We start from the raw sequence: 25325 nt of genomic DNA, 5'->3' as shown, positions 1-25325 counted from the left end.
CCGTCCCGGCTCGTTCTGTGTGCATTCAACGCAATTTATTAAAGACACAAAATAATTCTATGGTCAGTGTCATGCTGTTCGAAACATTCGTGTCTGTTGTAGTTAATTTGTCCCTCTTTCATTCAGGATAAATTAAATCCTGAAGAATTTGTTCAAAACATTTTATCATGTACTAGAGGATAACGTAGCTACACGTAGCTGGTCACACAGCGTATTCCAAAATTCTGTTGATTTTTGCCTGTAAATCTGATTCAGTCAGCAGGGGGTGGGGGGGTGGATTAAGAGACTCAGGCTGCAGTGTCACAGATGTTGAAGCTTCTGACGCGGATTAAGCAGCTGACATGTGGACCTCTTCTGTGAGTTCGCTCTTCAATCTCAGGTTGCTGGTATATTTCTCCCACTGGCTTTCAAAAGCTTTATTAGTAGCGTTAGTGGTATGACTGAACTTTAGGCATGTGTGTAAATTTGAACTTGGACCTCCCATCCTGTTGGCGTAAACTATATTAATAATGAGTGATTGTTCTTTCCTGAATGTTTTCCTATGCTTATTGCAGAGGTCAGCCTTCTCATGTATCAAACTGGTTTCCCTTATGTGAGGACAGGCATGCTAACACCGTCATATATGTTTTATATTTAGATATGGGTACTGTTTCTGGAATGTGTCATGGAGTATCCTCCTATCCTTTTAGAAAAGACATGGTGAGTCTTCCACAACTTTACAGTGCAGTGTGAAAGAGAGAGCAGAACAGTAACATTTCGCAATGACATCTTTCCCAGACAAGTTACCCTGTTACCAACTGAAACAGAGACAGAAAGATAGGGGCGGGGTGGTACTGGCTGTGACAAAATAAAAAAGGAATCTAGGGGAGTGAAGAAAAGTGTAGGAGAAGCATGGGAGTACCTGGTTCAAGGACATTTTGGTCTGACACAGGGAGTTGTAGGGCAGAGGGTGTGCCAGAGCAGGAACATGGGCTCCTCCTTCTGTTCACATGCCCGGACTAAACTTTTCCACTCCTTTCAAACATGCTGTTCCTCGCTGTGTCTTTGACCCTGCTCTGAAGACTGGCTTTTAGTAACACAATGTCCTTACAGCAACGATGAAAGGCATGTATTGAACATTTTTACATGTTCTTGAGAAAAATCTTGAACATCTATACCATGAGAGCATGTAGTAGAGCCTTTTCATGTGTACTGTGAATAAATATTTGGAAATTGAACCTCTCTGCTATTCTGTGTCATATTGCTATGCTAAGCTAAAATCTTTGACCTCATGTGCACATCTGACATTTGACTGAACTGAGGTCAGCAAAAAATGACACAACTGGGTGGGTCCAAATTCTGTTCTACACAGTTTAAAGTTCATACAACTCAAACTTGCTTAAATAGTGATTAAGCAACAGTATGCAGGAGGGAGGAAAAGTGTGGCCTACTCACCATAGATTCATACAAATATATAATTTTATTGTTTAGTTATTGTTACTAGGTGCATCATATGCCTACTAGTTTTATGTGACACTTGGTTCAGTAATTAAAATCACATACTATTAATTAGGTAATAGCAACAAAACATTTTCATAGTAAACTATTTAAACTGTAATAAATCAAAACTGTTTTTTATTCATGATTTCCTAACTTACCATTGTTGGAAACATGTTATCGTGTTAATATAGTTTAATTTCATTATCACTATCTACTGAATAAAAGTCATTCAGTGCCAAGCCATGCATCTACCCTCATCTCCTTCACTGGGTCTCCTTCACATCCACAGTAATTTACCTTCAACACAGTGTATCCTCAATAAATGTGAATGTTACAATAATTACAAAATAATAGCAAGCATGTAGTCAGATATACAAACTTAGCACCAATAGTCTGAATTCTATCTGTCAACCCCTTCAAGTTAACCCCTTCCAGCTAGCGCTTCTTTGACTTACCAGTGGTAAAACATAAGACTTTTACTCACAGTACACTCTACATAAGCACTTTCTGCAGATTAGTTGGCATCAAGGTATGCAGTTTCTTGAGGAGTCTGCAGTTTCAGTGAGGTTAAATGGGGCTTTTAAATCTATTAAAACCAGCCAATGTTGGGATGAAATGAAACAGAATTTGCGATAAATGTTCAGCTGGACTCAGCCTTCTATAAGTCTTCCCTTTCTTGGGCTTTTAGGTTTACTGCTGTGTGGTGAAATCTTAAAATTGCCTGCCTTTTTGCGCTTCACTGGCTCTTTGTCATTGGAAGCTTCATTTTTGGGAGCAGCAAAAATAAAGAAAAATGAAGAAAGAAATTAAATTGGGAAATGGGAGTATAAGCTAACCACAAAGTGAAAAATACTTGAACTATCTCAAAATACTTGTTACAATACAGTAAAACACTATGAGAGCATCAAGAAACCCACAACAATAATAATAAATACATATTTAATGTTTACCATATGCACATGCTATCATAAAACCCATTGGTAATAACAGTTTTGCTTGTAACAAAATACAAAGTTATTGTTTTTACTGATTGCTCAGTGTTACTGTAGCTCATAAACATGGCAAACAACAAGTGGCAATTCAGCATTTCAGTGTTTTCCTACAAAACTTTTCTTTTGATGATGGATTTTTTTTAATATGCTCTGTGGGTGGAGGCTGATTAATTGCAACCCTTTTTCCATGACACTGATTCAACCTATGTTGTCGTAGTATTAGTTTACAGAAAACTTTGCACTGATAGCTTGTCTGTATCTTGAAAACTGAACATTTTCCAGACTGTCCCTGCTTGTCTTTGTATGGAAAAGCTAAGAATTAAGTTGGTTACAACCGTTGTGCTTGACTCTTTCAAAAGATGAGGAAGGGGGCCAAGAGCAGGAAGAATAAAAGTGAACATGTTTCTACAGTGGGAGGAGTGGAAAATTCTGTTGTGGGGGGTGGGTGTAGTCTGGTAACCTGAGCCATAAAGACTAAAAATCCCTGTTCAGTGTCCACTCTTTTTGCCCTAAGTGCACACACACACATACACACACACATACACACACACACACATACACACACACACACACAAAATTGTTCTCTTTTTCTCTCCTCAGCTAGTTGGGAACAATGGTCTCTCACATGCACTATGCCTAGCTCATACAATAGACTCCTGTGTGAGCAACTGTCTGACTGGTCGCCATTCACAGACACAGAGAAGGCAGGACTGTGTGTCCTGAGATTCCACACGGTACTATTTGGTACAGGAACAATGAGCAGCCCTTAAACACTCCATTGCTTAAATATTCATGTTTCACATAGATTTTCAATTATAACTAAACATTTAAATTACAAATATTTGTTTATAAATATACAAATAGTGTATTGTTGCATATTCTTTTAATGTCTACTAAAAAACGGTAATGGCAACTCATTGCTGACTACATTTTTCATGCTTCTATTTTGACACTATACACTACCCCTCACTTTGTAAGACAAGTCTGACATGTGCCTTAAAATTCAAGCAGTTCAATCTAATGTGTTCAAACTAAGGTCATGCTATCTAGTTCATTTAACATCACATTGCTAATTATAATCCCTGTACAAGGCAAAAGACAAACACAAATACAGACGGCAGACCATTTTCTTTCAAACTTGACATGTTTCTGCTTCTGTCCTTAGTGTCTGTGACACTTCCCTCCCAGTGTACATAAAGCCGTATGACTGAGAGAGTGTCTCTTGTAGACAGATTGATCACTCTTATTGCTCTGTGATGAGCTCTCTGTTCTTCCCCAGGGTTCTGTAAGTGCTTTGGCTTTTTGCTGCCAGTGGAGAGAGAGAGAGAGAGAGAGAGAGAGAGAGAGAGAGAGAAATACAGCTACTATTTTGACAAGGCAGAGCAAAAAGGTGGGTTCGGCAGCAGACAGAAATGTAGCAAACAAATGTCAATGAATTGTCTTCCTCTGGGAGCAGTTCACACCAAGTTCCCTGGTTGTAGTTTCTGGTCACGTATCCCCAGCCCCAGACTCCCTGTTAGAGACAGAATGCCCCGCCCCCGCCCACCTCTCTCTTTGCTGAAGTGCTGCCTTGTGTCACGCCCTAGGTCCACTGAGAGACAGGCCCTGAGCCACTCTGGTACAATAACTGTCACATGCAGACACCACAAGGGATGCACAGAAGTGATTAATTATAGGATGTGGCATGGAAGAGATAAATAAGGGGTAAAAACACTTGCTGCAGATCAGTAATTATTTCATAGTTCAATAGACAGTGCTTGTGTTATAGTGTGTGGTGCTTTAATGTAAACAATTTATAACAAAATGCTGACTATTTGTAGGGGTAACATATTATACTCATAAATATTATAAAAATGGAAAAACCCATGAAGGACATTTTTGAAGAGTCTGTTTTGAAGAATGGCGCTGGCGTTTAGATTGATTAAATCAATTATGAGAGTGGTACAGTGGTACTAGGGACTATATTGTCTACCCAATTTTCATGTTTTCCCTGATGTAAGCCACCAGACCATCTCAGCTCCATCAGCTATATTGGCTCAGGGGTCAGATTGTGTAGAGGTACGACTGTGAACTGGTGAACTACTCTCAACGTGGCAGCCATCGTAACTGTTCTGAACCACTGGGTCAGTATTCACAGTGAAGTAGTCTTTGAGCCATTTTTTACCCCAACAGCAAGAGTTTGTGATGGCTGTTGGTGAATTTATATTGAATTGTATATTGTTTTATAAGACCCCTCTTGCACTTTTAAAGAAAAGGACCCAGTGTCTTTTGCATGAATGAGTTAAAGGGTTCAGTATTCAGGTCCTGTATTATTCTCTGCCCTATTGATCCAAAGGACATTTTTGTCGTGAAAATGGATTCTTGGGTATAGGGTTACATGTCACTTGCTGGCTTGAAACTGGTTTTACTACTTCAGTGGCCCTCTCTCCTGTGCAGTTCAAAGTTAATGAATGTTAGAGTTTTATGACAGGCAAGAATGGAGATTATTAAAATGTAACCACATCAAGCAACATAGGCTTGAGTTTTAAACTTTAACAAGGTTAAATGTTCAGTTTGGTTCTTTTCAAAGAGCCTCTGGATGTTAATGACAAAATAAAATTCCTGCACTCTGGATTTCACCTTGACTATTGACCTCACCCATGGATGCACTTCACAGCCATCAGCTGCTGCTTATGCTACCAGTTCCTTCACCCCTTTGTCCCTGACAAGGGAGAGACTTTTCACATGCAAATAGAACTTCGTCAGCCACAGCTATGCGGTGCTAGTGAAGGGAGTGTGAGAACCAGGTGAACAGCTCAGACTGGGGGAAGGACACAAAGCTTTGCACTCTCTTAAACTTTGCAACACTGGCTGACAACAAACAGACAGTCGTTTACAAAACACATGCAAGCTTCATAATCACTTTCAACATGATTATATCCTTAGAATACATGAGCAAGTCACTGCAGGTTTTCATTATTTCCATTTATTTATTTAATTTTGGGGTAATTGAGTGCAATGATATATGTAATATCCAGTGGCAGTAAAGAGTCCTACACCTTTACAGTGAAAACATTTACAGGGAAAGGTAAAAAGAGAGAGAATTAGCAGGAAAGTTCATGGATACTTGTTTAACACAAACAAGGAGAAGATTTCAATGATTTCTCAAACCCCTTATCAATAAATAAGGGCCTGGTGTTTGTAAATGATTTACCACCATAAGAATGCCACTGAACTCTCTTGCTACATAAGCTCATACAACTAACTATAGTTTTTACAGAAAAACACATTTGTCCTTTGCCATCGGCTGTGATTGAAAGTCTGTATGGATGAAGGTTGAATCATTTATTAAAAAAAAAAAAACCCTCACCTGCCTAACCCCTCCCAATTATATTTGGGTCTCCTCCCCTTTAGGCAGGTGAGTTGGTGGGGTATAAAGGTTTGTGAATCTGGTTTGCAGCCACAGGGTCTCTCCTGTGACTCCAGAGAGATTAACAGGAGGACTGGAACCAAAGAAGTTGAATTTACGGCTAAACGCTGAGTAAAATTGAAATAGAACAGGAAAATGGGATTTGGAGTAAGTGCGCAACTTTTTTTTTTTTTTTTTTTGTGAATGCAGGGCATAGTTGAGCTGACATATATATATATATATATATATATATATATATATATATATATATATATTCTTTTTTTTCTAATAGGTTAACATGCATTATTATATATTGGTGCATGGGTTATCTGTTTTCATACTTTTCTCTTCACCTAACTGAGTGCATTTTTAAAAATATTTTGAACAGACAGGGAACGACAAGTACAAGTTGGCAGCAACTTCAGAGGATGATGGGAAAAAGAAGAAAAAAGGAAAGAAAGAGGAGAAGGACATGGATGATCTAAAGAAAGAAGTTGATCTGGTGAGAAACTCTTCCAGGTTATCCCAAAGGCCAGAGGCCAATAATCATGTTGTTCTTTTAAAGATTGTTTTGTTAGATTTATTGCGATTTACTCAATTTTGAATTATATTTGTTTCCTGATAGGATGATCATAAGTTGACCTTGGATGAGCTTTATCGCAAATATGGTAGTGACCTTAACAGAGTGAGTTCTAATTATATATCTTGCTACACACACACACACACACACACACACACACACACACACACACACACACACACACACACACACATATATATATATATATATATATATATATATATTTTTTTTTTTTTTGTCTTACACTTTTAGATCATAAACGCACCAAATGTTTGAAAGGTTCTATTTAAAAATTAACTGAGGCCTAAAAAGAGACTAAAAGAACAGTGTAGGTTATGAAGCTGAAGAGTGTGTTATGAAGCTGCAACAACAAAGTCTGTTACACCCTAACTTGTCCCAACCTTGTCCATTAATAAATATCCAACATGTTTTCGAACTACGTAAAAAGGGTTTGACTGCCTCCCGTGCAAAAGAGATCCTTGCACGTGATGGTCCCAATGCTCTGACTCCGCCTCCCACGACCCCGGAATGGGTCAAGTTCTGCAAACAGCTCTTTGGTGGCTTTTCCACGCTGCTGTGGATTGGAGCTATTCTCTGTTTCCTGGCTTACGGAATCCAGGCTGCGGCTGAGGAAGAACCAGCAAATGATAATGTAAGAAGACTCATAAGAATTTAGCCAAGTAAATTTACCTGAATATTGCAAAACAGCACCTTCTTCTCATCATACCCCTTTCTATCTCCCCTATCTTGGTCTCTGTCTCTCTCTCTCGCTCTCTCTCTCTCTCGCTCTCTCTCTATCTCTCGCTCTCTCTCTCCCTCTCGCTCTCTCTCTCTCTCTCTCAAACACCGGCCATAATCTTTCTGCAGCTGTACCTTGGTATTGTGCTATCTGCTGTGGTGATAATCACAGGATGTTTCTCATACTATCAAGAGGCTAAAAGCTCAAAGATCATGGAATCCTTCAAAAACCTTGTACCACAGGTATAAAAACATAAAAACTTTATCACATGAAGAAAGGTATTTTTTATATTTATACAAGATGTTTCATTTAGTTGCATTTTGGTAATATAGCAAGCCCTGGTTATTCGTGATGGTGAGAAGAAAAGCATTAATGCTGAAGAAGTTGTGGTCGGTGACCTTGTGGAGGTTAAGGGTGGTGACCGAATTCCAGCTGACTTGCGCATTATCTCTGCACATGGATGCAAGGTGATATCATCAAATCCCCTACAAATAATACTGCTGACTTTGTCAGTGCAAGCAACACTGAAATTTCCTTTTGGTATTTTCCATCTCTGAATGTTTCAACTGCTACAGCTATCAATGTGTTTCCACTTTGAAATCCATAAAATCACTCATTCTTGTTTATTGAACTGGCCAAATTATACCTAGGGAATTAGAATCCAAGTGTACATTTTGTTTATCTTGCTATTTTAAATTACTTTAAACTTTGATGTACATCAAAAAATTACATTATAAAGGCCAAAGTTATCAATTCTTTTCAATATCCATGCCTCCAACTTTTCAATCAGTCTCAATTTCCATTGGTCACCGCAAGAACTAAGACTGTTGTGTCTAATCATTTTCAAATTTCAAAGTTCTTCAAATTATTTTGTTTTTCCACATGAACTATATCTAAACATGGTCTACAACCACAGTTGAATTCACACAAGTACCTGTGGAACACAAGAACTATATGGAAATATAATGATCACAAGAACTGTGATTATTATGCTTCTATATACAATAACTACAGAAAATTCCGACATACTTATTTATTCATTATATACATCTTTTACATTTTTTTAGTAGTGTAAGGTTATTTAGATTTAGATTCAGTTCACTATACCCATTGACGTTTTTCTTCATTCTTCCATCCCTTAAAATAATCACCTATAAAATACTATTAAATGTTTTATAAGATGCAACAGTTTTGGCCCTTAAGTTAGCATAACCAAAAATAAAATAATTTAAGTCAGTAACTAATTAACACTTGTAATGTATTAAAACATTTAAAAGGCTCTTTATAAACTGTTTCCTAACAAATATTAACTTCCTACTTACCTTGTCAGGTGGACAACTCCTCTCTCACTGGTGAATCTGAGCCCCAAACTCGTACTCCTGACTTCTCCAATGACAATCCTTTGGAAACAAGGAATATTGCATTCTTTTCAACAAACTGTGTTGAAGGTAATAACAAATAAACAAAATGGCAGAACTGTAAAATACAATACAAAAAAAAAACAAACAAAAAACAACAAAAAAATCAAAACATTGTTTTAACAGGACAATGAAACCTAGAAGACATTGAAAATGTGTGCATATGTTATTCTTCCTCAGGTTCTGCCAGAGGTATTGTTATCAACACTGGTGATCGCACTGTGATGGGTCGTATTGCAACCCTTGCCTCAAGCCTAGAGGTTGGACAGACCCCCATTGCCAAGGAAATTGAGCACTTTATCCACATTATCACTGGCGTGGCTGTTTTCCTGGGTGTGTCCTTTTTCATCTTGTCACTGATCCTTGGATATGGCTGGCTGGAAGCTGTCATTTTTCTTATTGGAATTATTGTTGCTAATGTGCCTGAGGGTCTACTTGCCACAGTCACTGTGAGTAAAAGTAGTAATATTATCCATTTTCAGCATTAGTAGCCACTTAAACAGATCTATAAAACAAATATTCTGCAAGTCAATTATACCAAAACACATGTTTGTGCTGTGTAGTGCCTTTCTTGGGCAGAAGTGAGTTCAGTCAGATTTTACATTAAGAGCAAATGGATAAATGTATTTGGGACCATGCAATACATTGATTAAGATGTAGCTGATTGATAGCCATTTTGAAAACTTTTGTCAGCATACATACAAAATTGCTGGAGATATTGTCTAAGCCAATCAGCTGAATGTTTTGCAGTGACCAAAACTTATTATCATCAATTTATTATTTTGTGTAGGTGTGTCTAACTCTGACTGCCAAGGGTACAGCCAAAATAACTGAAATGTAGTCTTTTAATTGCCTAATGTGCTTATGACCAAAACTATTCAATTTTCTGCTGCTAATTGCAGGTGTGTTTAACTCTGACGGCCAAACGAATGGCCAAGAAGAACTGCCTAGTGAAGAATCTTGAAGCTGTTGAAACTCTTGGCTCCACCTCCACCATCTGCTCAGACAAGACAGGAACCCTCACTCAGAACCGAATGACTGTTGCTCACATGTGGTTTGACAACCAGATCCACGAGGCTGACACTACAGAGAACCAGAGTGGAACCTCTTTTGACAGAACCTCTCCTACATGGTCAGCCCTTGCTCGCGTGGCTGGCCTGTGCAATCGTGCTGTCTTCCTTGCAGAACAGAGCAATGTTCCCATTCTTAAGGTTAGCCTTGCTATCAATTAGCTATCAGTTTGTTTATCCTCCTCATTCCCTTTAAATGTAAAAAGCCCAGACCCTTCCAACCATATCAATAGCTTTTTATTTTATGTTTAACCCTGTAAAAGGGTAAAAACACCTTTAAGATCAAAGCTGCTGGTGTAAATTAAATCGAATCTTCTTTTAAAGAGAGAAACTGCTGGTGATGCATCTGAGTCAGCTCTACTGAAATGTATTGAGCTCTGCTGTGGTCCAGTGAAGGATATGAGAGACAAGTACCCAAAGATCTCTGAGATCCCTTTCAACTCCACCAACAAATACCAGGTATGCAACAAATATTCAGTCTTTTGCAACAAAACCACCTTAAGAAACAACTGGAAGTCCTAATATCATCTCTATTGCACCAGCTCTCGATCCACAAGAATGCAAATTCCTCAGAGTCTAAACACCTCCTAGTAATGAAAGGAGCTCCTGAGAGGATCCTAGACCGGTGCTCATCCATCATGATTCAAGGGAAAGAGCAGCCATTGGATGATGAGTTGAAGGATGCTTTCCAGAATGCTTATGTGGAACTTGGGGGTCTTGGAGAAAGAGTTCTGGGTAGGGCACTATATATGAATGATATCTACACATAGCCTTCATAGCTGATTCACCTTACACATAGATATACTATAATTAAACTCATGAAAACCAATAATGTCCTCTCTTGCAGGTTTTTGCCATTTTAGCCTCTCTGATGACCAGTTTCCTGAGGGCTTTATATTTGATACTGAGGAGGTGAACTTTCCCACTGAGAACCTGTGCTTTGTTGGCTTAATATCCATGATTGATCCTCCACGTGCTGCAGTACCAGATGCAGTGGGCAAGTGCAGAAGTGCTGGAATCAAGGTAAAGCTCTTAAGAATGACAGTGTGCTGTATGACAAAGGCAACCAAATATATGTAGGCAACCATTGTTCTCCATGTCAAAACCTTTATGCATTTTCAGGTTATCATGGTTACAGGAGATCATCCAATCACAGCTAAAGCCATTGCTAAAGGTGTGGGTATCATCTCTGAGGGCAATGAGACTGTAGAAGACATTGCTGCTCGATTGAACATCCCCGTTGGAGAGGTTGACCCCAGGTAACTTCAAATCTTGGGAAAAATAATTAATCTCTGCGGTCCCAAAGTCCTTCAGATGTTGATTGAAACAACATTTGTTTGCAGGGATGCAAGGGCCTGTGTGGTCCATGGTGGAGATTTGAAGGACATGACCCCTGAACAATTGGATGATATCCTGCATCACCACACAGAGATTGTATTTGCCAGAACGTCTCCACAGCAAAAACTGATCATTGTGGAAGGTTGTCAGCGACAGGTACCATGAATGAGCTCAAAATTAACTTTCTTCCTACATCTTGAAAGATAATGGTTAAATACTTTACAGTATTTTTTTCTTTTGTTGACAGGGTGCCATCGTGGCTGTGACGGGTGATGGTGTCAATGATTCTCCTGCTCTGAAGAAGGCTGATATTGGTGTTGCTATGGGCATCGCAGGATCTGATGTCTCCAAACAGGCTGCTGATATGATTCTCCTCGATGACAACTTTGCCTCCATTGTCACTGGTGTTGAAGAAGGTAGAAAATTTACAAATCAAATCAACCATAATGATGGCAATGCTAAAGCTTGTTTGTTTTGCTGAAATTATTACTTCTTTTCTAGGCCGTCTGATCTTTGACAACTTGAAGAAATCAATTGCCTATACACTGACCAGCAACATTCCTGAGATTTCACCTTTCCTCCTTTTCATTATTGCAAATATTCCTCTTCCTCTTGGCACTGTGACTATTTTGTGTATTGACCTGGGAACTGACATGGTAAGTACAATGGAGTTTATTCAACCTCATCTTAACTCTTATTCAAAAAAAGCATGTGGTTCACCTCTTAGAATAGACCCATGTGGTATTGGAAGAATGTAAGGAGGATGTGATATGACTTTAGTATTACTTGTATCCCAGGTTCCTGCTATCTCTTTGGCTTATGAAGCTGCTGAGAGTGACATCATGAAGAGGCAGCCCAGAAATGCCAAAACAGACAAACTGGTGAATGAAAGACTCATCAGTATGGCTTACGGTCAAATTGGTAAGATAACTCTCACTAATCAAATGATCAAATGACGTATCATTTCAGCTTTCTTCTGTTGTGTCAAAATGTGTCATGCAAGAGATATCAGGCACATGACTGAGCTACAAGAACATAATCAAAATCAGTCCTTCGCATTTGTTATAATATCTTTCTCTGCCTTCATAGGAATGATGCAAGCTACTGCCGGGTTCTTCACTTACTTTGTCATCCTGGCTGAGAATGGATTCTTGCCTGCAGACCTAATAGGAATGCGTGTCAACTGGGATGATAAATATTGCAATGATCTAGAAGACAGCTATGGCCAACAATGGGTATGCATCCCAAATGGGATTATGTAGACATTATAAATAGGTTTGGATTACTGAGGTTTCCCAGTACATTCCACTACAACTACATGTTGATTCTAATCTTATTCTTTCCTTATCGCTGTTACAGACTTATGAACACAGGAAAATTGTGGAATACACATGTCACACTGCGTTCTTTGCCAGTATTGTCATTGTGCAGTGGGCGGATTTGATCATCTGTAAAACCAGAAGAAATTCTATTCTACAACAAGGAATGAAGTATGTAAACAAAATAGCAAAAAGTAGATTATTAATCAAGCTGTTAGTAAGATTTTTGGTGTAATTGCAGAATGTTTTATACATTAACAAACAAATTGAAGTAGAGGATTAAAATTATATATATACACTGCCTGAACAAAAAAAAAGGTCATACACTCTAATATTTCGTTAGACCGCCTTTAGCTTTGATTACGGTAAGCATTCACTGTGGCATCGTTTCCACAAGTTTCTGCAATGTCACATTTATTTCTGTCCAGAGTTGAATTAATTTTTCGCCAAAATCTTGTATTGATGATGGAAAATTTGGACCACGGCGCAAAGTCTTCTCCAGCACAGTCCCAAAGATTCTCAGTGGGGTTTATTTCTGGACTCTGAGGTGGCCAGTCTATGTGTGAAAATGATGTCTCATGCTCCTTGAACCGCTCTTTCACAATTTGAGCCCGATGAATCCTGGAATTGTCATCTTGGAATATGCCCGTGCCATCAGGGAAGAAAAAATCCATTGATGGAATAACCTGGTCATTCAGTATATTCAGGTACAAGCCTGACCTCATTCTTTGAGCACATAACGTTGCTGAACCTAGACCTGACCAACTGCAGCAACCCCAGATCATAGCACAGGCTTGTACGGTAGGCACTAGGCATGATGGGTGCGTCACTTCAGCCGCCTCTCTTCTTACCCTGATGTGCCCATCACTCTGGAACAGGGTAAATCTGGACCCATCAGACCACATGACCTTCTTCCATTGCTCCAGAGTCCAATCTTTATGCTCCCTAGCAAATTCAACCCATTTTTGCTGGTTAGCCTCACTGACAAGTGGTTTTCTTAAGGCTACGCAGCTGTTTAGTCCGAATCCCTTGAGTTCACTTCACATTGTGTGTGTGGAAATACTCTTACTTTCACTATTAAACATATCTCAGAGTTCTACTGTTGTTTTTCTACTGTTTGTTTCCACCACACGTTTATGTGATTGCCGATCACGATCATTCAAGATTTTTTCTGACCACATTCCTTCCTCAAAGACAATGTTTCCCCACTGTCCTTCCACTTTTTAATAATGCGTTGGACAGTTCTTAACCCAATTTTAGTAGTTTCAGCAATCTCCTTAGATGTTTTCTCTGCTTCATGCATGCCAATAATTTGACCCTTCTGAAACAGATTAACATAATTTCCAGTACCACAGGATGTGTCTTTCAACATGGTGGTTTAACAAATGAGAAACTACTCACTGCATCAATTATTGCTTCTCTTTTATTCTTTCTCTTTGTCTCATTGCCTTTTTTTCAGGAATAAAATCTTAATATTTGGCCTGTTTGAAGAGACAGCATTGGCAGCCTTCCTATCCTACTGCCCAGGAATGGATGTTGCCCTTAGAATGTATCCACTCAAGTAAGATTCTCTCACACCTATATGGTACCACATACTGTATAGTATACAGTGCTAGTGAGATCTTCATTCAATCATTCATTCATTCATTCACTGCATTTCATCGCCTTTAGACCATCCTGGTGGTTCTGTGCCTTCCCATATTCATTGATCATCTTCCTTTATGATGAGGCAAGAAGATACCTTCTTAGACGGAACCCAGGAGGTATGAACAAAGGTCTCTTATGGGTGTGGTTCTTTTATGTGCTTCAGGAACATAGATATAGTTTGTGGTATTCTATCTGAATAAGCCTTGCACTGTGAAAGATAGACTAGAGAAAATATCCAGCAGGACAAACAATACGTTGCCTGATATCATGCTGATATCTGTGCTTCTCTGTTTCATGGCATGAATGATGTTTCTCTGGTCTGTTCATCCCCTCTCTTTAGGCTGGGTGGAAAAAGAGACATACTATTGAACTAAGCAGACTCCACCAACCCACTCCAAGCAGTTCATTTATCTGTGTTACTTCTATGCTATCAATTTGTGTTCAAACAAATATATATCTTATTTGAAATTAAAGTTAACTAAAGCAATGACCGTGAGTATTGTCTATTGGTTTTTTTTGTTTGTTTGTTTGAATATTACATTATGTATATCTGCACTATATAGTCCATACATAATATTTCTGCACTAGTCTGTAATGTAAAGAAATGCAATGTATCATGTGTAATCATGCACATGTACCTACCCACTGCCACAATCATTAACCTCAATTCAGTTGTTCTGCTGATGTAGGTCATAGTGCCCCACTAGGAATCTTTCGAAAATGATCCTTCTTTAGTTTTAGCAGTTCACATCATGGCACAAGTACCAAACTTTGACAGTATATAAACTGCACACTGATTCGCAAGTTAGCACAGATTCTTTGTGAATTACTATTCATGAGTTGCCTCATAAGTGCATGCTGGAATTTTAAAATGTATGCTGCCACACTGTACTTCACAAGCTATTTCCTCTACAAAGATGTGGCTTAGTTTCTATAGTTATCAGGTGTTAGCATATGAGTTACAAATAGCAACACAAACTAAAAATGAAGACAACAAAATATCCCATCAACAAAAAATTCCATTTTTATGGCTTCTATAATTACTGTGCTACAAAGTACTGAGGGCTGAATCACAGAATGATATATTCAGAATATCTCACCTTAAATACTTATTTGCGCTAATATGAATTATACCTTACTTGGAAAGCACTGTTGATCATCATCTATGTGGTATCATCTATGGTATCTCCACTGATGCTTTTCTTTCTTCTGTCGGCTTCTGCCGAGCTCCAGTGTGTCAGGTAGGGTGACCCAGTGTTTCTTCCAATCCCACTCCAGCAACGAGCAGCCTCTGTCAGAAATGTGAGACTGCATTGCTCTAGCTAAAGAGAAATGATCAAGCATTAGTCTATTGTGAGGGAATGTTCATACATGTCAGAGGGCTTAATGCGAGTTAAGGAATATGATAATGTCTCCTGTAACCAGACTGAGCAAAATGTTTTACAATCCTCTTATGGGCACCTGACTTGTTGCAATCCATATAGTTTATGTTTGCGTTACTTGAGCATCTGGAAGGATGAGTCATGATGAAAACCCTGAGAGCAGGAAAGGCAAATACATTAATTTACATAATATATACATAATTTAAAATTTAAAAAGTATTATACAGTACTGTGCAAAAATGTTAATATGAACTGTTTATTTACACTGGTAATGTAGATATTTCATACTCCATGTTGACTAAATATACATTATTGTATAATTTCTCTCAGAGTCAACTTCTTTGTTGTATAGCATAAAACGACATAAATAAATGACATATTTCCCCTTCACATGAGGAGAATACTGATAGAGCCACCACATAACACTGGGACAGTCGGAGGCATGTTAAATGGAACAGGGTATAGGCCTATGAGAAAAGATCACATTTATACTTTTAAAAGAAAATGTTTGAATTTTTTTTATAGTTTTGTGCAAAAGAGGATGTTAAATAATTGAAAAAATATTGAGAAAAAATGAAGAGCAAGGTATAGTTAATAATAGATTAACCTAAAACAGGAACAAATCTTATAACTTTGTAACATGTAGCCTTAAAGATTTCATCAAGCTGAAAAGCATGGCATGCTTTTTAACATAGCATAGTGAAGAAACATATGAACATTCCATTCTATAAGCTTGCTCTCAGCTGGACCAAGGTTTTCACTGCTGTGCTCTGCATAACCATGGCAAAGATTCTGTCATGCCAAATTGATATTTTTTGTATATACATTAAAAACAGGTTTCTTAACAAGCAACACCTTCAGTCATTCTAGTGTTAATGTTTCAGTCATGGATGCAAGTGAATCATTTTTCCACAACTCATGTTGGAATTATTTGGAGAGGAGTGATCAAAGCAATTAGCTAAAATACTGCTATTTATACAGTCAAACATTGCATCTCATCTACATCAGAAGATATGGTACAGTATGGTACTATATGCTGGGATGGTGCATTGCGTGCCTTTGCATGACAATAAAATATCAAATATGTTCAGCATGAATGGAAAAATATGCACTGATGCAACTGTAAATAAAATAAAGCTCCTGTAGCTCAAGGGCCACCAATATTATGGGTTCACTTACCAGGGAGCACACATACTGTTATATTGATTAAAAGGTATGTAAAGTATGTAAGTTGCTCTGCATAAAAGCATCTACCAAATACTGTAAACATAAAAACCAAAGTCACAAACTCCAGGCCATTCACTGCCCTCTGTGCAGAGGTAAGATGCTAACAGCCACTCCCTGCTCAGGTGTACAGAGGTAGAATGGGTGTCCCAGAAATAGTCACCCACATCTCTGATTGGTCTGAAGGACGAGCTTTATGACGCTCTTGTGGACAATAGGCCTAACCACACTGCTCAGAAATCAGTGAAATGTTTGAGCAAGCACATACACTCAGAAGATAGAAAGCTTTAGTACCATCAAAGATTAGATAACAGTACAGAAATGCAGAAATCTGACAATTGTTTCCTCATACTTACAGAGGAACAAGAGCTCTCTTGCCTGTGGTTTAAAAACTTCCTCATCAACACATCAAGAGCTTATAGACATATCATAGTAGCCTAAAAGGTATTTTTTGTGAAGTCCCATTGGAAATGCGCTAGAGTGAGAATGGAGCTGAATACCCAGTGTGTGCTTCTGCTACCATGAAGGATATCCTTCCACACAGCCTGTTTGGGTGAGCCTGGGTTTCAACCATGATGGCCCTCCAAACTAAATACAGGGCCAGACTCATCATAGAGGATTGTCAAAAATCTCTCCACGCATTGAGTACATCAGTCTCACACAGCTGCAATGCTCATCCTGAGTTGATATTGCAAATGATTTCTGAAAATGTTTACAGTAACAAATTCTGAATTTAAATTTTTGAATTAATTAGAAATACCCATGTAATTTATTTTTTCATCTCAAACTTAGTGATTTATTTTAAAAACTTGTAGAATTGGGTAAACTTTCCATCATTTGCATCCTGATATTAATCAATAAAGGGCAGCCCTGTCTCTTTGACTGTCCTGGCTTCTGTAATCAGAAACTGTCTGGCTGTAATCAATCTTCACAAGGGGGTTAGAATTAAGCGTCACCCTAACTCTTCCCTACATGTCAGTTATTTTGCTTGTACATGCAATACATAGAAGGAAAGCTCATCTCTAAGCATGCATGTATTTGGAGGGATGTAGGGTTAGGGAGTGGATGGCTTGACTCCTTCTGGGGCTATGTTTAGCAGGCATTAATGAAAACTGCAAAATTTATTACTGCAGCTTGTAAATGCCTATTCATTTAGGACACTGGGACTTGTTGCCAAGTAGCTCAGGTTAGCATTGTTACCTAATTTAGTTTGTTAATGAACATATTTGAAAGCAAGTGATCTTTTTTATTTTGTCATTTTAGCAAAAGTACAAGAGAGAAACTATGTAGGCTGCATGCCTGTGGTTTGTGGTTTGTGTAGGGAGGCATTTGAATTTTATATTTAAAATTATGGGTCTAAAGAAACAAGGTTGAGAACCACTATGTGTGTGTGCCTGCACACATGTGTGTGCGAGCAGGATCCAATTTAAATGTAGAAGTTTTTAATTTTTAGTTTTAGTTTTAATATTTAAATATTTGAGAGGTAATCTGTGTGATGATGTGAAATGTTACAATGTGACAATATTCATGTTAACAGTCTACCTCACATTTAATTTCTTGCTGATATTTATTTCTTACAGATACACACACAAGATGTAATGGCTAATCACTAAAATCACTAATCACTAATGCAAACTACAAGTCTGGGGGGGGTAGTGGAAAAGGGCAATGTCTGAAACACTTCTTATAGGTTCTTCACTTCCCCTTATTTCTCTCTTTTTCTCAGGGAGGAGCCTCCTTGACTCCTCCCCTATCCCTCATGACTTCAGTACTCAGTAGGACGTCTGGTAACTAGCAAAACAGAAGATGCCCAGTTCTCGCAGTCCTCTGCACTCCCACAGTTCCTCCTCTCAACACAGCCATCCGTGCTCAAAGATGATTCACTGATCAGTTAAACTCAGGAAACATTTTAATGTTGAGTGATACAAATTTTTATACACTTCACTGTGTATACACACAGCAAAACAAATGGTTTTGAGGATCTTCTGTAGGACTCAAAGCATACAGAGAGAAATTAAAATTGTACCAGTCTTTCAGGCTATGACTTGAGACTGATGTGGTGTATTCTGTTTATATTATCAAGACTGTCCTCTGTAACCACAAGGGTGTGGTAATTTAGTTTTGCAAAATTCATCAATCTAGGTCTTGTCAAAATGAAGCTAATAAATCAACTACATCCAGTTCTGGAGTTCACGAGAGTTCAGTAAAATGGAAAAGATGAGGCTGACAATAACATCACTGAATTGAATTCAAAAGAAGGGCAGAAAAGCATGAAATCTGGGGGATTCAACAAAACAATACCCTCTAGTTTATTGTCTCTCATATTTCAAATCTGGTTTAAGATACACTGCTTTTCATTTTCATTATTCAGAGTAGCATCATTAGTAAGAGTACAATGAAAGCATGTTCATTCACCACCCCCACTGCCATTTCTCTTCCACTCACAGTAAAAACCTACCACAAAAACACACCACTTAGAGTAACAAACAGCTCTCATACATTTATTTATATCTTTCCCTTTAGCACTGGTGTAAACTCATAGAATGCATCATGCCCTGGCTGGTATCCAGTCCGCCCTCACATAACACACATGCCAACCACAGCATTCAGTCACCTCCCTGGTCCGAATCACCCGCTAATTGAATTATCACTCACACCTGTTCCTCATTCATTTGCTTCCCTATTTAAACTCCACAGGTAGTATACCACAGTGCTTTCAATTTAAGGTCCCCGATGTGGGCAGGGACTTTACAAAGCCTGTTTCTTGGCTTCAGTTTCTTCCCCCCCCCCACCCCCCCCCCCCCTTTGTATTCTGCAAATAAATGTTTTTTCTAGCTCAGCTCTTGTGGTTTGCTACTGCTTCAGCATGTCACAAAAAAGTAAAGTTATTATATAGTACTGTGAAAAAAGTTTCAGATAATCTTACCAATAAGCTGTTTGTCTGAGTGTTAACTGTTTATCTGCATGTAAAAGGGTTTAAAATAGCCACTAATACAATGCAACATCAGTGTAAATAAGCAACATTACAAAAAAAAAAATGCACTGTATCTTCCAGAAAGTTTGTGAAGTATTTTGAGATGCTAGATGAACACATTTGGGTCCTAAACATCTATGATTTATGTGCGAGAAAATATTTTGGTATGACCATGACTTCAAACAGCTTAAAAGCAGATGAAACCAACTGGGCAGAACGCAGTTTCAATCACAATACTTTTTAAAGAACTAAAACATTTACTGACCTAATCGGTAACATTAAAGATAATTTTCTTTGGTGGCCTTAAAATTCTGAGTAGTCTGTCTTCATGTAACAGGTTCTGACTACAGTCAAAAATGTCTAAACAATTTCATTCTGAAATGTATATTATTTTTCAACCTTACAGACTGTTTTATTTAATATGTTTTTATTGGCTTGTAACATTTCTAACTCAGAGTTGGCTTAAGAAATTTGTGGTTAAATTTTAAATTTGGGTCTTTTTTTAGGGCACAGTATGATGTAATGTTTGGTTTTAATTTACAGTGTGGAATAACAGCATACAGGTCATTCGAATTATGAAATTTTTGCCAAGTTTCTATTACTGTATTTGTTTTACTTTGCAGTTTTGGTATTGTATGATAAATATTTGAATTCATTTTAAAGACAGACTTAGGCTAGCATGGTTCTATGATCTAAGATTGCCAGGCTAAAAACCTAGCTGAACACTGCTAGTAAATTCATGAATTGTGTCTTTTATACTCTAAACATTTTGTGAAACATCCTACAACACTTATAGCAAGGAGACTGGTTAATGTCACATCAAGGATCCAAAATCAATTTAATTTGATGTATTATCATTCACATTTATCTCATTTAATTTAAATGGTTACTTCTTGTATATGAAAATAGAATATGCTCAACAGAAGACAAAGCCATATATATATATATATATATATATATATATATATATATATATATATATATAGTAGTGAAATACACAAGGTTTCCAGGAACAGATAGGTACACTGATAGTTTTCCTTTACTTACATGACAACCTCCAAAGTCCATAGCAGAAAGTGTCTGTCTTTCTTTCAAAAAATGACTCTCCGCAAGTCTAAAACAGGTCAACACACCTTTATGCTTCATCAGCTCCCTGCACAGAGGCAAACAACTATCAGCAAAAATGGGAGGGGTTTCATGACTAATTTATTCATCAGCCAACCCACCATCCCACAGGTAGGTCATCTGAACTTTTCAATGACAGCATGTGTCTTCCCAACACTACTGTGTGTCCTTAGTTAAAGAAGGGCAATCAAACTGATCCCAGCTGGTAAGAACCTATTTTTGTCTTGCTTAGTGTAGCTAAAGTACATGTTAAAAAAAACTGTCCACCAACAGCTCACCCACGTCCTGAATGTTTATAGTATTCTTACAAGGATGCATTATGTGTGTGCTCACTGTGGCTGTATCACACCCCCAGTGAAGGTCATCAGTGCCATCATCCCTGTTCTAGTAGATGGAAAACCATGTACTGTAGTGCTTAGTGATCTAGCCCAAAGATTCCCATCCATGTTCATGTACAATACCCAATCCATGACTGTATTTATTCTAACTCACAGTTACCACAGCATCTAAATGTCACTCTTTTCTCCACAAATCTAGAAGCTTCCAAAAAGTGCTTGTATATAATATATACAGTAAGGATATGTAAGTTATAAGGATAAATCAGAGTGGTAACTATTGGCACAATTTGATGACAGTAAAAATAAATGAACAAAAATGAATTTTTTTAATAAATAGCTTTTGCGTGGTTGTCATTGACGAGTTAAAATGACTTACCTGCATGGACACTTCATGTATCTAAAATACCTAAAGACTTGTACACAAACAGTTCAATCTCTTCTTACATGTTTAGGGAAGTCCTTCAGCAGGCTGACACTGAGACATTCAAATGGTCTGCCTGTATGAGTCCTTTTTATTCAAATCTCTTCCCTTTCAGGTGGGGCAGAGGCACATACCAAAAAATGCCAATAGACATGAATACAGGCACACATAAATACGTCAGCATGAAGAAAGGGAAGAGAGTGAATATTTCTTAACTGCTTTCAGAAATTTGCTACTCTGTGTTAAGGTAATGCTGTTTTTTTAGCCAAGTTTGTGCTTCTCCAGGTTGGTTTCTCTGATATTGTGCACATATAATTATTTTTTAATATTTAACACAGAGAGCAAAAGTGATTTTGGCAATCTCAGTGGACTAAACAATGAAAAAAATGGATGTATGTTTATGACTTCCACGCAACTTCAGTGCAATTGCTATAGTCAGAGGTCTTGAAAGATTGACTATTAAAGTCAGACTTTTTCTAAAGTATAATTAAAAATACAGATATTATACAAAATATCTAGGCAACTTAATGTAACAGGTTCCACCTTAGGCCTTAATTTTTGAGTGATGTAGAAAAAATCGTGTACCTTGCAAATGTATATTCAATTTCTTTATTATTTCTTCCTGAAGTTCTTTGACTGTCAGACCTGAGAGGATCAAAATATAAAACGTCTGAGGGGAGACAACAGGAAACAGGAACTACAGAGACCACAGGAGGAAGCAGTTTGCTTGGCACCACACAGAAAATATTTGTCCAGTCAGCTTATATATCCTCTTTGCCTTTTGATGATAATATAGAAACTTGTTGATACTATTGTGAAACCTCGGATAAAAAACTCAGAACAAGGTCTGTCAGCCTCTGCTCTTCTCAAGCGTCCACAAGAGTTATGTCCACCAAGCTGATGGTATGACCGCATGGAGTCACACCAAATGACACCATAAGGGGTTCCATATGTTCCGCAAATAAGAAATCTAGCATCCTTCGGTGTACATTCCATGCATTCAGCCTTTCTTCTTCCAAGATTTGTGACAAAGTTTGATCCCTCTGGTTTGACTATTTTACTTTACTTTGAAACTCCCCTTTGACTTGTTTTTTAACACTTTATTTAAACAAATTATTTTAAAATTTTACATCTGCAAATATCCTTTACATACCTGGCTGCCCTTGCATAAATTAGGAAAGGGAACATGGTTTGAACTTCTGGATGAATGATGTTGTAGTCTGACTGCCAAATAGCCCTTGAGGCCTAATAAATATAAAGAGTGAACAATAAGAAAGTTGGGGGTGGGGGGGAGTAAGCAAAGTAAGGAACACAAAATAACCTGTATGTTGTCACAATTATGCCCTCCATGGTGTCGTGGTTCCCATAGCAACGCCTATCCATGTGCATCCTTGTATTGTTTTCACATGTTTCCACCTCCCTGTTTAGTTCTCCACCATTGATTATTGTCACATGTTCCTTGTTTGTACTCTCCTTAGTTCTGTTATTTAAGCCAAGTGTTTGTATTCCCTTTGTTTTTGTATGTTATCCCTATAGTTTCCCACAAGAGTTTTTTATCGTAATCTTGTTGTTGTTCTTGTGTTTTCGTTTTAGTTTATTTTCTGTTCTTGTATGGTTTGTCTCTCCTTTTGAGGTTTTGTTAGCCAGTGTTTTGTTTATTTGTTATTTTGTCTTCATCAAGCTTTTGTGTCAATAAAATACTATTGCTTTCGTACTTGCATTCGACTCTGCCTGCCCTGCTTGACATCTACTGCATATACCACTATGCGTGGTAGATGGAAGGTACAGGTATTTCAGTTATTACTTAATTAAATCCACAGATGATGATGATGATAATGATGATGATGGTTATTATTATTATTATTAGAAGTAGTAGTAGTAGTAGTAGTAGAAGTATGTTGTTGTTGTTGTCACTGTTGTGTGCAATGGTTGGTGTGCTGGGTAAACGCTTGAACCTCTGAGTACACTGTAAACAGTAGCATACTATGTAGGCTGCAGATCCCACGTGTTAAGATTGTGCAACTCAAGTGGATCTGACCATTTTAAACAGATGTCTCCCTTTATTTAGGAGCTCCAGAAAAATAAAGGAGGAGATAAACTCGTTATATGATTAAAGAAACTGTTAAAGTGGAGGGGGCAGGGGAATGTGGCATTGTTTTTAGATGGTGTCAAGTGCTTTGTGTGTCTGTCCTGTCTTATCCAATTGGTCCAATGTCTGTATGTTTCTCCTACCTTGTTTCCAGTTCTTTTTTTTATTTCCTTTCACAAGATGCATGGTATGGATGGGATGAATGGGAGGGAGGTTGCTGAGGTTGCTGGAGAGGGGGGTGCAGGGGAGTGGAGGGTGTTGGGTGGTTGTGGTACCTCATCACCTTTATCTCTGTATGATCATATTCAAACAATGAACTGTGTGACATCACTAATGAAAAGTAAAAAATGGAATTAAAAATTAAGTTCATGGCCCATTAAAGGTCGGGGGTAGTGATGTGGCTAAGGAATACTGGCCTTGGCATTTATTTTAAAACAAGAAAAAATAAAGCAATTGCAATGCAGTCTCTGTGTGTAAAGTGTGCTATTTGTGACTATAAACATGTAGCTTTAGGGTGTGTTTGTGGAGCTGGAATGTTTTCTGCCTTTTTTAGCCTTTCATCCATTATCTCAACTGTTTTGCTGTTGTTGTTGTTGTTGTGTGCAATGGTTGCTGCGCTGGGTAAACGCACTCTCTGAACCTTTGAAGCCTTCCTGACATGAGTACACTGTACACAGTAACATACTATCTACGCTGCAGAATACACGTGTTGAAAGTTTGCACACAGATAGTTCTGAGCATCTTTAACAGATATCTCCCTTTACTCCCTTTAGGAGTTCCAGAAAAGTCAAGTACAAGATAAATAAATGAACTCATTATACAATCAAAGAATCTGCAATGTAGTCTATGTTTGTAAAGTGCGTTCTTCTTACTATAAACATGTGGCTTTAGGGTGTGTTTGTGGAGGTGGAGGGTTTTCTGCCTTTTTTAGCCTTTCATTATGTCAGCTGTTGTTAATATTATTGTTGTTGTTGTTTTGTTGTTCTTATTGTTGTCACTGTTGTGTGCTGAACTCATTTATGCTGGACATATTAAATGATATTAAAATAACACTAACATACTGAGAAAATTATGCTATTGTGCTAAATATTTTTGATGTTGTGTCTTTGGTCAGTTTTCAGCAACCCTCATTTTTGTTTTGAACACTTTTATTTTGTCTTGCAGAATTGTACCATGAATAATGTTTCCAGCCCACCTCCTCCTCCACAGGGTTCAGTCTTTTTGTTTTTATACATTTAGCAATGTCCAAGCATTTGTGGTACAGGTTTTTATCTGATAAGATGTCCGTACACCTTGTTGATTTGGAGCTGAAAGAGCAGATTTCTTCAAGTCTGGTCTGAGAGTCAATGTAAAAGACAATTAATACACTTGCTCAAAGAATTAATCTGTCCAGTTAGGAAGCATAAATGAATGTGGATCATTTTCTCCTGCTTTGACACAAATGAAAGTGACAACAGGTGCATTGGAGAGACAACAGCAAGACAACCCCCAAAAAGGGAATGTTTTTATAGGAGGTAGCCTCACACAATTATTCTCTCCACAATACTGTAGTTTTGTGTTTTGCTGATGTCATTATCACTACTGGTAGCATGAGGTGGTATGTGAAGCTCATTCAGATTGCACAGGTAGTCCAGCTCCTCCAGAATGTCTCATCCATATGTGCCATCACAAGAAGGTTTGCTGTGTGAGATACCAGCATAGTCTGAGGAGCATGGAGGAGATACCAGGACACAGGCCAAGGATAGCTGGACAGGGCCATAGAAAGGCATCAACCTAGCAGCAGGACTGGTATCTGAGCCTTT

The 25325-nt window shown here is 38.0% G+C and overlaps 1 protein-coding gene and 1 long non-coding RNA gene across 7 annotated transcripts; one reads left to right on the top strand and one right to left on the bottom strand.

Moving 5' to 3' along the window:
* Positions 1 to 272: 272 nt before the first annotated feature.
* LOC113582624 (sodium/potassium-transporting ATPase subunit alpha-1) lies at positions 273 to 14460 on the top strand. Of its 6 annotated transcripts, none has more exons than XM_035535011.1 (23): positions 315 to 356; positions 638 to 699; positions 6248 to 6361; positions 6485 to 6544; positions 6888 to 7091; positions 7307 to 7420; positions 7511 to 7645; positions 8509 to 8626; positions 8777 to 9045; positions 9499 to 9807; positions 9991 to 10125; positions 10209 to 10401; positions 10514 to 10689; positions 10789 to 10925; positions 11010 to 11160; positions 11252 to 11420; positions 11506 to 11660; positions 11802 to 11925; positions 12094 to 12239; positions 12364 to 12494; positions 13783 to 13884; positions 13995 to 14086; positions 14311 to 14460. In XM_035535011.1, exons 2-23 carry the CDS (start codon positions 640 to 642, stop codon positions 14337 to 14339), a joined length of 3123 nt encoding a protein of 1040 aa, XP_035390904.1. In that variant the 5' UTR covers positions 315 to 356; positions 638 to 639; the 3' UTR covers positions 14340 to 14460. The 6 variants fall into 6 exon arrangements, with proteins under 6 accessions (XP_035390906.1, XP_035390904.1, XP_035390905.1 ...); XM_035535012.1 differs by having other exon boundaries at positions 328 to 382; XM_035535010.1 differs by having other exon boundaries at positions 329 to 379.
* A 743-nt stretch (positions 14461 to 15203) lies between these two features.
* Positions 15204 to 20669, bottom strand: LOC113582626. The gene is made up of 3 exons (XR_003411174.2): positions 20598 to 20669; positions 15432 to 15505; positions 15204 to 15292 (listed from the first exon to the last, which is right to left on the bottom strand). It is a non-coding gene; the product is annotated as an uncharacterized LOC113582626 (long non-coding RNA).
* Positions 20670 to 25325: the final 4656 nt, after the last annotated feature.

Source organism: Electrophorus electricus, chromosome 16 (genome assembly GCF_013358815.1).
Source record: "Electrophorus electricus isolate fEleEle1 chromosome 16, fEleEle1.pri, whole genome shotgun sequence".
In the NCBI taxonomy this organism is placed as follows: domain Eukaryota; kingdom Metazoa; phylum Chordata; class Actinopteri; order Gymnotiformes; family Gymnotidae; genus Electrophorus; species Electrophorus electricus.
This window is presented reverse-complemented; position numbering and strand designations above follow the sequence as displayed.